This window comes from Dipodomys ordii, unplaced genomic scaffold, assembly GCF_000151885.1.
Source record: "Dipodomys ordii isolate 6190 unplaced genomic scaffold, Dord_2.0 Scaffold32, whole genome shotgun sequence".
NCBI lineage: Eukaryota > Metazoa > Chordata > Mammalia > Rodentia > Heteromyidae > Dipodomys > Dipodomys ordii.
In genome coordinates this window covers 9,161,156-9,173,616 of record NW_012267248.1, presented here as the reverse complement: position 1 = coordinate 9,173,616, position 12,461 = coordinate 9,161,156, and the positions used below count along the sequence as shown (strand labels likewise).

General features: G+C 37.4%; 1 protein-coding gene across 1 annotated transcript in view; it reads left to right on the top strand.

The window, feature by feature from the left end:
• The window catches only part of Ofcc1 (orofacial cleft 1 candidate 1), a 262,066-nt gene that overhangs the window by 240,233 nt on the left and 9,372 nt on the right, over positions 1-12,461 (top strand). The window contains 2 exon segments of the mRNA XM_013016629.1: positions 9,147-9,275; positions 9,278-9,355. Coding sequence (XP_012872083.1) covers positions 9,147-9,275; positions 9,278-9,355 — 207 coding nt within the window.

The following is a 12,461-nucleotide window of genomic DNA, read 5'->3' as shown; positions in this document are numbered from 1 at the left end:
CCCAGCAATCCCACTTTTGGGCATTTACCCAAATATTTACAAACAAGACCACACTAAAGTTACCAGCACAACTATGTTTATTGCAGCATTATTTACCATAGCTAAGATATGGAACTCACCAGCTGACTTTAACATGAAGTGCAGTGGTAGGTAGGGGATAACACTGATGGTCATGTGATGGTAATGACTAACTGCAGTGAAGCAATGCATTCACCACCTGTAGAGTTTATCTCTCAGAGAAGTAGGTGGCTGCAGCAGGGGTGGATGGATTTTTCCCTTGACCCCTCTCTCTTCTGTCCTCACTCACACATCCCCCTTTCTGACTTCACTCCTAATCTCAGGTTCCTGGTACTATGTTTTCAAAGTCATAATGCATTACTAACTTTACAAGTATTCAGTGTGAACAAGGAAATGTGGCAGAAGGTTACTACTGTTAATGTTTGCATGCATACCCACAGGCAACGATTTGGGAAATAAGGCCAAGATCTGTTTGTGACTTTCTTTCATGAAAAGTCCTGCCATTTTTTTCTCTCACATTTAGTCCTGTTTCTTAGAGATTTGAAAACATCATAACCAGAAGTCAAATGCTTTGTACTTTCTTGATTATTTTTTAAAGAATTTGAATTGGGGAAGGGAAGGGCAATAATAAAATGGTGAGAGAAAGGACAGGATAAACCAATGCAAAAGCCATACGCACAGACACTGTGTTGAAAATGAACTTTACAACTTAGAGGGAGGAGTTAAAGGGGAGGGGCAGTGGGAGTAAAATGAGGGAAGGATAACTGTTTGACAAGAAATGTACTCATTACCTTACTTATGTAACTGTAACTCCTCTGTACAACACCTTTACAATTAAATTAAATTTAAAAAAGAACTTTATAGTAGTGATATGAAAGGTATGTTTACACCAATAGAATTTACACTAATAGATATGAGGTATAAAATTGTTGTTTGCCAAAATAAGAGATATTTTGTAATAAAACTTATGACAGAATGTGCATACAAACACATTTGCGTGTGAGTTTACTTTCCTCCAATAGCATATTTCCTGTCTCAACTATGAACAGGTAATTTTGTTCAGAAGCATGACATTTTTTGTCACTGTACCATAATTTGTTGCTTTCCTTTAAATTGGTTCAAATTGGAGTGATTGTTTTATACTCAGAATCATTAAAGAATGAAACATCTGGGTATCATCATTTTATTTACTTATTTGTAGGTAATCTTCCATTAACGTATCTGCTCATTTATTACAAAGCCATACAAAAATGAAGAAATGTGCAAGATTGCTGACATGTATTGACTTCTTAGAAATCAAAATATCATGCAGATATCTGTGGCCCATGCTTGCCATCCTAGCTAGATCAGATGATTGTAATTCCCAGCCCAAGAGAAAAATCTAAGAGATTCTATCTCCAACTGACCAATGAAGTATCATCCTAGAGTTCAAATGGTAGAGCATTAGCCAAGCAAATGAGTAAAGGGAGTTCAAGGCCCTGAATTCAAACCCTGGAATCATCACTGGTAATAATAATAATAATAGGTATTATTAACAATAACATAAAATAAGTAAAAAATCAATTGTCAAGATGAAAACTGAAAATATCAGATAGATATGTGGTTCTAAGATGCAGGATGTAAGCCAATGTTTAAATATTCACATAACTTTTATATGTTAGTCTCTTCTAAGTGCTAGCTATGTGTTTGAACCAAACACAGAAAACTAGATACATCAAGGAAGAGCTATCATTTTTGCACCATGAAAAACCAACTCTTTTTATACCTTTTATTTCTGTAGACAAAAGTTAGAATATTTTACTAGACACAATCTGTGAATCTTTGATATTTTTGTTTATACTGGGAAATACGGTAGAACACAGATGCCACCTTCAGCATGCATTTACATTTATTTAATGCTAGAAGAATATATTGCTCAAAATTCATGGATTGTAAATTTAATCTCTAATGGATAATAAAAGGCAATTATGTCTGCTCTCACAAATGGATCAATGCCATTTTCATGGGAGTGGGTTCGTTTTTGCAAGAGTGGATTTGTTATGAAATCAATTTCTGTCCTCTCTTCATCTTGCTTTCTTTTGCTCTTCTACCTTTTACCATGGGATGAGATCACACCTAGGCCTTCACCAGATGCTTAGTTTTTCCAATCTCCAAAACTGTGAGCTCAATACATGTCTATTCAGTATAAATTACTCAGTCCTAAATATTGTGTTATAGCAGCAAAGAAACAGACTAAGAGAGGAAGGCCTTGCTTCTCAGGACAAAAGCCAAGTCTATATGGTTTATGCATTCACTGGCACCTAGGTTTTGTTTGTTTGTTTGTTTGTTTTTACCACATGGTTTGCTCCTAAACCCATGTAATAAAAATCTCCATCACCAGACACAACTTATTTAGAGTTTTAGCTCAAATACCCAGAAGAATAACTGGATCATCCAGTATGACCTAATTTCCTGACCCTGGTTCTTTCTTGCTGACTTGCCATACCTGGAAACTGAGTGCAAATTTCGAATGAGAAAAGAAATCCACCCAAAAGCTGTTAAAAAATGTATCGATGCAGTAAATCTATGTACTACTGTGTAATTATAATAACACAAACAACTCCACTATAAGGGCATTCACAACAGACCTAATTTCATGCTGAACTATTATAATGCAATTAACAGCCTCACAGTCCTGTTTTAATTAAGCTCTGTTGTGAAATATGCAGCATTCGAACCTGTTCTGGCCTGTTTCGTCTACCATTGAATTACCATCCTTAACTTGTTTTTCTGCTGAATGATGAATTTCATTTAAGGATGATTGTTCACAGGGCTGGGATTTTGTGGATTCCTCTAAGTTTTTGTGCCTGCAGATCCAGGCCAGCTTTATAGTTCCTTACTCGTGTCCTATATGTGTAGTCTCTTGATTTGCTTGTCTCAGTAGATTTATTAACTCACACTGGGCTCTCTTGGAAATGAAGAGACATGTTTGATTGGTTTAATGAAAGAGATTGTCAATGGCAGGAGAGACACTTGTGGAACTCACCTCTGATTATGTAGGACAGTGAATCTGTCTTCTCAACTCACTATCTCTTTGTAGAAAGACGGAGGAGTGAATTCCAATTTTCCATGGATATTATTTAGTTGGCTGAATACTTTAATCATTACTCATTCTCTAGCAAATGCAAACCAAAAGCATGCCTAGAAAAAAACAACTTAAAAAAATCATTTCCTGTTCCCTTCTTTCTCTCACCTACCCTACTCAAGAATGTCCAGGTTGTCTGGTATTTGCCTTAACAGGTCTTTCTTTCCTTCTATTGGCATTGCTTTTGTGGCCTGAAATAAAATTAAATGGGAAATATTACAAATGGACATTGAACTTGGTAATCAAATATCATAGGTCACTTTACCAAGAAGTTTTTCCCCAAACTGCTATTTCTAAGGACATAGAGTTAAAAATAAGGGGAACAGGCTTAAAGAAAATCTGTGTTTAGCTAATACATTGTTCAGGAATTAGTCACATGACCTAAGAAAAAACAAATGGTGAGTTTTCATTTCTCTCCACCTCTGTATTCTCCTCTCCTCAGTAGCTCTTCTAGTTTTATCCTTGTTTTTTTTCCCCCTCCTTCTTTAACTTGCCCTACTTTCTTAACTCTAGGGAAGATTTTAGGAAGTTTTAAAGCTCAGCATCCCCAATTGCTTGAAGCTATCTTTGGTTATAAGTTCCATGAAAAAGCAATTACCCTTAGGGTACAGTGTTTCCATAGCCAATATGAAAACTTTCAATAGATCAGCCGGTAACTGGAAATATTGTCTTCTGTTAAGCTCCTGTATCAGATCTTTAAACCATTTTAGGGAGATTTTTTTCCCTGCTCACTTGGATGGTGCCCTCTCTCTCTTTTTTTTCCTTTCCAGAAGGAGGTAAGGATCCACACAACAGAGTAAGTTTTCCCTGAATGCACACTTCTTAATGTTTGTGGGTGTTTGATTGCTTTATCTTAAGACCTTCCACCTAGAATGGAGCACAGTTGCTTTAGTATTAGGACTTCAAACTCCCACCCCTAACAAAATAGAGAAAAAATATGCTCCAAAATTTCTCCTATTTAATCTGTCCCAAACCCTGGGAATAAATACCCTTGGGTTGTTAGTAGAAGTCATAGTCACCAATAGTTTGGCCAATGAATCTATTTCTGTAGAGTTTCTACCAAAACCTGGGCTAGAGAAATCTTCCCATATGACTCTTTACTGAAGGGAAAACTCAGCGTGTAAAATCAAGTCCAGACACTTCTGCATTCTGTAGCAGCACAGTAATGTACCAACACAATAGTGTGATCATCAGCTACATGACCAAATGTTTTACCACATGGTGTTATCAAAAGTGTGTGGGCTTGAGAGTCAGACTAACCTGGGTTAAAATATCAGTAATGCCTGATTATGACGGGGGTATTAGGAGCTGATGGCTAAATCTCTCTTGCCATCTGAGCTATTAGAGAAAATGTAGACATGGGATCCAAGCCAAAGGAAATAAGAAGTATCAGCCTCATTACTGATAGTGCTATTTGGAAGATGTGGCTGTAGATCAGGTGCTAAATGGGTGTGCTACTTTGTCACTCTATACTAATAGAGACAATGCAGATACTGAACAAAATGCTACTATGAAGAGGCCTGCTGCTCCTGTAACTAGTCTATGGATGGATAGAAAATATGGGAAATTCCTTGGAACAGCCTAGAGCTCCAAAGATCAAGAGAGAAAGAATAAGGGAAGTTCTAGTTTCTCTTGTCAATTCACAGGAAAGAGAGCAAGTAAAGCGTACTAAGAGGGACCAGGAATAGAGAATTTGGACATGGAGGAAGAGAAGTAAGTCCGAGGTTAAGCATCATGACATAACTGGGTTTAGGGACAAATTACTTAACATTTCTGGACCCCCAGTTGTTTTGCCTATAAAACAGAAACAATACTACTAATTGTATATATTTGCTTATATAAAATCACATGTAAATGGATTTGGGTGATGGTGGTGGTGGTAGTGATATGGAAATTGTCACTTTAAGGTTTACCAAGAAATAATGCTGACTTACTTTCCAAGCTTTTCCTTACCCCCTGGCTTTCCCTTGCAGAGACATCAGTCAATGTCAGTCAAAGATGAGTTGGGGCAGAAAGCAATCTATTCCTCTACTTCCTAAAGTTCAGGGTGTTAGAAAAGAAGAAAGTAAGGAAGAATTATTTTTAATGTACTCTACATAGTTTATTGGCTGGCTCAATTTTCAGGCCACTTGCTTTTGGAAAGGCATTAGCTTCTAAAGCAAGAAATTTTGTTTTCCAATCTTGCCCATGTCCATGTTCCTTTAAATGTGCACCTACCATCAGGGCTGTGTTTGATGTTGCATTATAAAGAGACCTATATAGAACCTGGCTTGGAGCTGTGTACAGGATATGGAGTTGCTAGGCTCAGTTTAGATATTACCTCCAGGACCTGGAGTCTCAAGAGGCCTGATTTAACCCAGAAGTGTACAGTCTCACCAAATGTAGTGACCAGGTTACCATGTCAATTCTAAAACACTCATACTCTATACGGGATGCTATTGCAGTTGCTAGCACAGTTTTAGCATAGCTTTCTGAATTTCTTCCTTAGACATGTCTATAGTGCTGGTTTGATTCTAGCCTTCCTGATCTCACAATGCTCACAAAAGTTTCATTTCATCCAGGTGTGGGTGGCTTGCACCTATAATCTTACATACTCAGGAGACTGAGATGTAAGGATCGCAGTTCAAATCCAGCCCAGACAGGAAAGTCCATGAGAATTTTATCTCCAACTAACCACCAAAAAACTGGAAGTAGAGCTGTGGTTCATGGGGTAGAGTGCAATACTTGAGCACAAAAGCACAGGGACAGAGCGCAAGCCCTAAACTCAAATCCCAGAACTGGCATACACATTCACGCACCACCCCTTCCTCCTCCTAAGCTTCATTCAGTGGCATCATTGGCCTCCATAGTCTTAGTTTGTTGCCACCTCTAAGATTCCTTCTTCATTTGATATCATCTATCGAATTAGCAACATGACTGATTTTTCCCTACCTCACATAGAGAAAGCAGTGTCTCAGTCAGAAATTGAATTATCACCATCCAAATGCAAGATTCAACATCCAGTTTAGATTAGATGGTCTCCAATCTCTCTTCCTTCTGGTGGACCCTTCATTTTTATTATTTTAAAACAAGCCAGACTAAATCTTACCTCTGCTCCTGAACTTCTACAAGCTTACTGTGTTTATGAATCACATACACCATGTCTGCATAGCTTCTAGTCTTGAGAACATCAGCTTTGTACTTCAAAACCCACAAGACCAGACAAGGACCAATTGCTGAGCTGTGAACCCACCGTGCACTTGAATATGTCTAAGTCTTTCCCTGTAGTACTCCTCTTTTATACTCACCTGTAAGATTTTTCTTTTCTTTCTTTTTTTTTTTTTTAGTGTTGTTTTTGGGTCCAGTCGTGGGGCCTGAACTCTGGGCCTGGGCGCTGTCCCTCAGCTCTTCAGCTCAAGGCTAGCGCTCTACCACTTGAGCCACAGCGCCACTTCCAGCTTTTTTCTTTTTGCTTATGTGGTGCTGAGGAATCGAACTCAGGGCCTCATGCATGCAAGGCAAGCGCTCTACCACTGAGCCACCTTCCCAGCCCCTCACCTGTAAGATTTTTCATCCACAGAAATCCCATCATATTTGTTGTTGATAATCCATGTGCGATAATTGCATGTATTTATGGGGTACAGTTTGAGGAGTTGATACATGTATACATTGTGCAATGTCAAATCATTGTAAATTCAATATATCTGTCATCTCCTAAATTCATCATTTTTGAGCACCCCTCAGAATCTTTTCTGTTTTTATTTTTAGATATTCAGCACAAAATAGTCATAGTCAGTCTACCCTCCTATATACTATAATATGACAGCTGCGGGCCATATTTTTCTTTCCTCACTATAAGTACCTATTATTCTACTCTCTCCTTTTATGAAGTCAGCTTTTGTTGGATTCTGCTTATGTGTTAAGCCACACAGTATTTGTCTTCTCTCTGCCTGACATATTTCACATGATGTCTTCTAAGTTTATCCATGTTGCTGCAAATATCAGGACTTTATCCTTGTTATGGCTTAATAATATTCCATGGTTTATATATACCACCTTCTTTATCCATTTGCCCACTCATGGGCACTTGCAAATTGCTTATCTTGCTGTTTTTCTTTCTTTCTTAAAAAAAATCTTTTCTTAAAATTTTATCAAATTCATAGCCATAACCAAAACTTTCAGCACAATCAATGAATAAGCATAATTTGGGCATGGGTATTTATTAACATTTTTGTTTAGTGAGTAGCATATAAGTGAAACATAAACCTGAAGGTAGGGTCAGGACTTCATTCATTATTTTCTGGAACAAGTGAAATCAGACAAAAATTATTTTCTGGACTTATTGGAGTGTAAGGCTCCCACCATTCACCAAATTCCCAGGTGACAGAACTTGATGGCAACACCTATTTCTATTCAGTTCTCTTCCTCCACATCAGAGGATTTCAGGATACCAAAAAAAACATTCATAGGAGAAAATGGGATTAAGTGAGTCTACCGATATGCTTGCGTGGTCCATGTCTTGTCATGTCCCGTCATGGTAGTTAGTATCTTGTGTGAGGTGCCTTGCCAGGTACCTGCCTTGTGTGAGGTCTGCTTAATTTCCTCTTCTATGGCAGGAAGGTGCCAGTGGACTTTGAGCTCTTATATCTAGGTTCCTTTGACATGCTTGTCAGACTCAATCTTATTGGAAGCTAAATGAAGGCAAGTGTCTGACCATGAGTTCCTGCTAGGTTATAGTGTAAAGAGCATACATATACTGTCTCACAATCTTACTTTTTAAATGGATTTACCGTTAACCTCTGTTTTAAATCCTAGGATGTCTTTGCTTTTTCTATCCTTCAAGCCATTTCAAAAAGCTTACAACTTTTTTTTTTCTATCTGACCAATTATTGATTGAACCTTGTTGGTTTCAAAGACAAAGTCCCTAGCTCAATTCTAGAGCATTTATCTTATAGGATTGACTTAAATAGTACTTGATCAGAAGTTTCTTCACACTAAATCTTTTTGTATTTGTGAGAATTTAAAGTATTTTTAAATCTGGTTAAGACCAGTATTTTTAAATCTGGAAGGCTTGTTCGATACCAACTTTCTGGAAAAATGGACACCACTTCTCTGTCTCAGAATGAGCCAATGAGGAAAAAAAATGTATGGAAAACTTCATTTCCAAAGCTCAAGCATGTGAATATGTAAGATAGAAATTTTAAGACCCTTTTATATAGCTCAAAACAATGGGTAAAGACAGGTATCTGAAGGTCATAATTTTTATCGGTTGCAAACGAATTTTAGAATGGCATTGTCTAACTCTCAAGCAATAGAAACAAGCAATAGAAATGTGCCTTTTCAACTCATTCATATTTCAATTAACATTAATGAAGGTCCCATAGGGTACATTGTATTAGGTGATGAGATGGATACCTGTGAAACTCTATTAAAAAATAAAGTCCATTAAGTCCAAAAGTGAGGATCATCACCAAGAAAAACCAGGAAAGTAGGCAAAAACTCTGCTGTGTGTGGATAAATGTACTTTTAATGAACCTTGTCCACTGGTCAAGATGTCAGAAACTTAGCTCTTTACATAGCACAACTAAGTAAAAAAGCAAAGCTTTATTTTGAGTGAGAAAGCAAAAAAGAAAAAGAAAAAATAAAGGAAAAAAGGAAGAAAAAAAGAAAACCATAAAACCATCTGTAAGCGTTTTTTTTTTTTTTTTAATTCAATACTGTCATTGTCACAGTCTGCTTGATCTCCCTATTTTGGGTTAATATGGGAGTCAATTACAGCTTCGTCTGTGTAGAATTAACTTTACAGAGTACACACGCGGGATTTGTCTATCTTCACTCTTTAGATATATGCCATAAAAAATATGCATGGAAGGGAAGCAAAGCACTGCAGATGGCAGAGACTTTCAGATTTATTGTAAAATCATTTAACATCGGTTACGCTCTTGCCAGAAGTTAATTAATTTTTTCCCTGTTCTTTTCTGGGGCTGGGGGCCTGTGGAGGGGGGGGGCCCTCTGGTCTCACTAGGTGGCAGTGTGTGATTACCTGTCGAGAGACCATAGCATCGAGTCCAGTGTGTCTAGTTGTGACCTCCAACATCAGAACAAGATTCCTGTGTCTGCACTGGATCCAGGAAGTCTGACTTCTCATATAGCTATATATACACATTGTATCGCAGTGGGTTCCAAGAGCTCTATTGCCATTTTCTCAGACTCCTGGATGGGGCTATCATTGAGGTATGTATCTATGAACTTTATTTTTATACAAATGTTGTGTGTAGTGTACTATATTTGTCCATATATGCATGTATCTGTCTATACTTGATTTCAAAGACCTCAGAGCTACTTGGTGCACATAATAAAATTTGTATTTCTAAAATTACAGTAGGCTTGAAGGTATATTTTAGTTTTTGCCTAAGCAAACAAATATACTGCATAGAAAAAACGTTTTCTGTTCCTATGTCGGTTGAAGAGAGGCAAGTAACAGACAAAATATTACAAATGAGGATTTTTGCCTATGACAACTTTTACTCAGGTGAGTTATGAATAGCAGCAGGTTGATGGGAAAAGATTCTAAGGGAGGATGGATTCTGTTGGGGAGAGCTCCATCCTTTGCTTAAATGAAGCAGGTGAGTTCTGCATTTACTTTTTAAAAAGAAACTTCAACCAAACATAATGCTAAATGGTGATGTGGGAAGACCTTTCACTTTTGATGTACTAATAACTTGTATTTGGTTTTCCTTCACCGTTCATTTAGAAATAGTTTTAAAAAATACTAAATGAATTTGTAGAGGCATTTCATTTTCCTCATAAAAAGAAATCATTAAAAATCCAGAAAAGTACCCTTCAGAGTACATTAAAAAAGTAGCTTTTGGCAAAGATCTGTAAAGGCAGATTTTTTTCCCTTAAAAAGTTAATCTTCAGGGGTGCTGATTTTGAAGGTTTTAAATAAATGTTTTATCATATTCTTAGAATCTAAACTCATTACATGTTGAAATCGGAGGCTCTGAGTGTTGAAATCAGAGGTGTGGTTGAACCATGAAATATGGAGTGAAGTTTATTTGGTGACAATGAATTCAGAGGAGATGGAAACTTAGGCTATTTCATGGACAGTATTTAATAATGGCATGATATTAGTTGGTTCGTTTCTGTTCAGAACAATTTCCCTATGAACGTTAGCTGTTATTGGAGTGCAGACGAAGAAGGTATATCCTCATGCTATTCAATAGACCCTTGAAGAAATTTCTGATGGCTTAGTGGCCAAGCTTACTGGCAGGGTGCATCACCTTCTGTCTCTACAGGCCAAACACAATTTGAACAACTGGAGAATCCTATAAGCATTTACTAAGAAAAGCATGAATGGGCCAGAAACTATTTCCCATCCCCTCTCCTTTGTTTCACCTCTACCAAGACACCAAGTAAGCTAAAGGAAAACTCTATACATTGCAACAAGCAGCAGACAAAGGAGATTTTGAATTCTTTGTGGCTTTGGGGGGGTGGGTTGTTCTTGACACTTAGGCCTATGATCCTTTGCAGACTATGGTAATATTTGCTTTGAAAGTTTTTATTTGCAGAATGAACTGCTGGGGCTTAACTATTTTTGCACAAACATGTTTAAATATGCCTGTACCCAGTGTACTGTAATAATATGAAACTTGGAGATACCAACGTTGTCTTTCTGCTGCACAATGTCAGGTGAAAGCCCAGCTGGGTAGTGGCGCGGGCCCATGAGCATGGCATGAACCAAAACAAGGCTCTTTCCATCCATTCCGTCCTTCCTTAGCTCTGTAACCTTGGCATAGTCATTTCTCACCACTAAGCCTATTTTCTTGTCTGTAAAACTGGGTTATGAATACTTATGCTACCTGGCTCACAGGGATTTGGGACACATTAATGAGATAACATCTGTAGTGTATTGTTAGCTCTTTTTTAAGGTATGATGAAGATTACAAATTATTGTGGATCGCACTCAATGCAATTCACTCAACATGGAAACCTTTTTCAAGGACTAACAATAACACTATATTAACAACAAGGTATATTCACTTTTGGAATGATGACCTGCCTGACCCATTGCCTGTTATGAGGATACATGGTAGTGGTACTTGGGTGTTGGTAGAATCTTGTGTACAATTGGAATTATAGCTAACAGTAAACCAGTACAACAAGTGTGCCTGGTCTTGCTTACCTTTGGGTTAAATTCTTCTATTTATCTGCTTCCTGGTCTAGGAAATCGATTCAGGATCAAACTATTTCCTTTGTACCTTCTCTAATACTTATTACGAGCACTAGTTTTATTCTTTAGTCTTTTTAAACTTGTTTTCAGTAATAACTTAATTTTCCTAGGGGACAGGAGTGATACAACAATCCCAGTCTTGGGAGCAAATTGAAGAACAGGCAAAGTTACTTTCAGTACCTGCATGGCCATTCAGCAGTCTTTCTACTTTTTTTAATGTATTTCCTGATCCCAATAGGTACCTAGGTAAACATCCTTAGCCGGGCAAGGTGACATATTCATGTAATTCTTGCTACTCAGATGACTGAGAGCTAGAGGCTTCCAGTTCAAGACCAGCTAAGGCAGAAGAGTCTGCTAGACTCTTATCACTGAAGTAACTAGCAAAAAGTAGGATCGAAAGCATGGTCTATGTGGTAGAGTTCCAGCTTAACAAGTACAAGGTCTTGAGTTCGAATCCCAATACTGCCAGAAAGAAAGAATGAGAGAAAGGAAGAAAGCCAACAATAGTCTTTAAAACTTAACATGATAGCTCATAGGCAGTCATCTACTTGCCTCAATAAATGCTGACTTGGACTTTGGCGTTTCTTGTGTTTACCTTAGATACAGAGTCAACTCAAGGAAACCTGTAAAATTGTGTTGAATTTTTGGATTCTAAATTATGCTACATGATTATAATTAGGCACCATGAAATATCGTCTTATATTGGTTAAGGGAACCTGAACTTAAAACATGTCTTAGATCCACTTACAAGCACTAGTAAAATCCATCATGCCATACTATGGTCAGACATTCTGGGATGGGAAGAAACAGGAGCCCACACAGGACCTAATTTATTTACACATTAGATGTAATAATAAATAGGAAACAAAACTGGATAAAATTTTGCTGCATCCCTGTCACCTGAATTATATTCTTGAAAGTCAAATAGTGGTTGTAAACAGTCTTCTAGTTATATAAATTCCTTCTCCACTAATACAGTTCTAAAGTCTTACTAATTGATTTCTAAGGTTCCCCTAATTCTTGTATTAAATATAGGCCAAATAGTCATCATTGCCCCTGTTTGCAATAAAAATTGTGATTTAGGGGAAATATATTTGCTCCGTGTTG